Here is a 3,033-nt window from a genome sequence, read left to right as displayed (position 1 = left end):
CTCAACCATCAGACAGACAGAACTCAAAGACCTGACAAGAGTCACCAGAAGATCAGAAAACATCTAGTTTCTATCTGCTGAACAACTAAACCAGCTGTCCTCTCCTAAGATGAAGACATTCAGTGTTGCAGTTGCAGTGGCCGTCATGCTCGCCTTCATTTGTGTTCAGGAGAGCTCTGCTGTCCCAATCACTAGGGTAAGAACATGACTTTACTCATTTTATTTTCTTTGTAGCTGTAAGTGTTAAAAAAAAGCTAAGATGTCGTTCTTAACGTGCAAAATTCATCAACAGGTACAAGAGCCAGAGGAGCTGATGAGCAACGACAATCCAGCTGCTGAACAGGAAGAGATGACAGAAGAATGGAAGGTACGTTCAGTTAACTGAATAAATGAAGTTAAATACCATGAACCAATTAATGTTGTTTGAAGAGAACGAGAGAGAAGAAACTAAATGATGTTGGAGGTGAACACTTCACTAATGTCTCTTGTCTTTCACACAGATGCCGTTGAACTTCAGGCAGAAACGCAGCAGAGGCATGAAATGCACACCTTACTGCTACCCGACTCGAGACGGGGTCATGTGCGGTGTCCGCTGTGATTTCTGAAGATTCCTGCGAGAAGATGAGATTTCCACAAGAACAACTAAATTATGAGTGATGCAAATTTCTACAAAAGCAATTTTACCACTTTCAATTGTACTTGTGGTTGTAAATATCTGAGGATGTTACTGGATTTAGTCATGGTGTTATTTAATATTTGCTCAGTGATGTAACTGCATCATTCACACACTGTACAAACACACTATACTGTGTCTTTTCACAATAAACTTTCATTTAACTAATATACAATGTGTGAACATGTTCTTTTGACAATAACTATGAAAAATAAAGAGGAAAAACATTTAATCATCGCATTAGATATGTTTTGTTTTTTGGTGTCTATTGAAAGCGTGAACTTTTCTTTTAATGGTGTATCAGAGGCGTCTCCTGCTATAAGCATGTAAGTTATAGATGATACATGAGCTTTTAAAGGGACCATGGGTTTTTGTAAACTGTAAACTCAGATAATATTACCTAGATAATAATAAATTAAAAAATAACTTTCAACAGCACAACATTGTGAGATGCTTTCTGATCGGATTCCCATCTGATCATATTTTCCTAGTTTGGAATACAAGGAGGGGTGGGATGGTGTGTGTGTGTGTGTAGGGGGGGACATTTTAGCCATACTAATGACACTGTATTTTATAAGCTCTGCATTTAAATATTATGAATGGTTTTGATTTTACTGAAAATACTAACTTAAATATTTTTGGTAATCTAGGGGTGTTCACCTTTCATATTTCAAAATATGGTGCTGTTTGTTGATGCTAACATTGCTTCATGACAAATAAGTTCCATGCATGACAAAATAAAAGAAACAAGATTACAACAAGGGGACCTGCTGTTAATGCTCAGTTGGCAAATAACTTTGTTTAACATGACATGCTGATTCTACTCTTGGTTTAAGATGAGGTTATGCTCCCCTTTATTAAGAAAAATTTCAAATTCCATCAGATGTGGAGCCAAACATGATGTTTGTAAATGCTGCTGTTGTGGTCACATGAGCCAGCACACGGGACCAGAAGGGTTTTCAGTGAATGACAGGGTTAAAAGGGAGATTTTAGTTGTTGCAGGTAGTGATCAGGAAGTGTTTCCTTTTTGTTATGTCATGTCCACCACTATTGATTTATCATTGGCAACCTTGTGTTTTACACTGACGTTAATAATTGATTTGGTAATGCTGTAATTCATATGTACTCAATGATCTGAGTGCACACAGTAAACACACTAAACAGAATATCTGGGTTAGGTGACTTGCAGCCCTCAGACCGTGACCCGTCAGTCCTGGGATTTGAACCTTAGACCCTCTGGTTCCCAGATTTGACCTTCTTCCACAGGCTGAAACATCCTCATGCTTTACTTGTCTCGTTTGTCTCTCTTGGCTCTTCTGTTGACAAAGTATTAGGTATCATGTTATTATAAATACACTTAAATGCTCTCCCAATACATTATAGTCACAAAACAAAACACCATTTACATTTTCTTCATTAAACATGGATCAAACTGTCATGAAATTACACCTGAAAATAATTATTGGTCATGTTATCATTCACATAATTACACCATTTTTTCTTTTGTTAGAAAGGGCAGATAATATAATATTTGATAATAATTTAATGTGGGCCATTCCACCAGATAGAGCAAACAGGGGATTTTGGTTATTGCAACAGATATTTGATCAAATGAGATCTTTCAAATATTGGTCATGAATTATTTTATGAACTGCAGGGTCCTGTGTATTATGCAATAACTGAAATAGTTAACAATGATGTTATTTGAGTGTTAGTAATTAAAACTGCCTAGCATATTCAGCTACCCCAGGGGATGTTAGGGAACTCCACTTATCATAAAATTAATACATATTTTAAGCGCGACAAACAGAATTCAATGGCAAATGCAGCTGTATGTCAGACTTGTCTCTGTGATGCAATTGGTTAGCACGTTCGGTTGTTAAGGGACGTGTTGTGGGTAAAAAAATAAGTCAACTTGGTGGAAAAGGAAAGAGCCACAGTCAGGGGGAGCACATTCTGCAAAGGTAAAGGTATGACTGTGACATATCATCATTGGCACCATGTCCTTGCATCCACAAGTATCTAATTTAATGTCACAGTTTAATTTAAAGTTTAAAACCGTCATTTACACTGAGCAAAAGATATTCAACATGGGTTCTCTTCTTGACTTTTCTCATAGGTCGAGGAAATACAACTCAGTCAATATCAGGACCTGTGCAGTCTTTCGAAATACAGTGCTTTTTCTACCACAGACAAGAACATTATATCAAATATAATGGATTCAAAAGTTCATGGTTTAGTTGCTGTTGTGGAACAAACAATATGGCCCAATGTCGAAAGAAGAAAAATTCCCAGTCAGTCATGATGCAAAGTTCATTCATGGAAGCAAGTCTGAGTATAAATAACAGTGCTTTTTACAC

The 3,033-nt window shown here is 36.9% G+C and overlaps 1 protein-coding gene across 1 annotated transcript; it reads left to right on the top strand.

Moving 5' to 3' along the window:
• Positions 1-841, top strand: LOC131975998 (hepcidin-like). Its single transcript, XM_059338853.1, has 3 exons — positions 1-196; positions 293-367; positions 501-841. Exons 1-3 carry the CDS (start codon positions 110-112, stop codon positions 603-605), a joined length of 267 nt encoding a protein of 88 aa, XP_059194836.1. The 5' UTR covers positions 1-109; the 3' UTR covers positions 606-841.
• The last annotated feature ends 2,192 nt before the right edge of the window (positions 842-3,033 follow it).

This window comes from Centropristis striata, chromosome 8 (genome assembly GCF_030273125.1).
Source record: "Centropristis striata isolate RG_2023a ecotype Rhode Island chromosome 8, C.striata_1.0, whole genome shotgun sequence".
NCBI classification, from domain to species: Eukaryota; Metazoa; Chordata; class Actinopteri; order Perciformes; family Serranidae; genus Centropristis; species Centropristis striata.
Note: the sequence above shows the minus strand (reverse complement) of the source record. Positions and strands in the feature narration are given on the sequence as shown.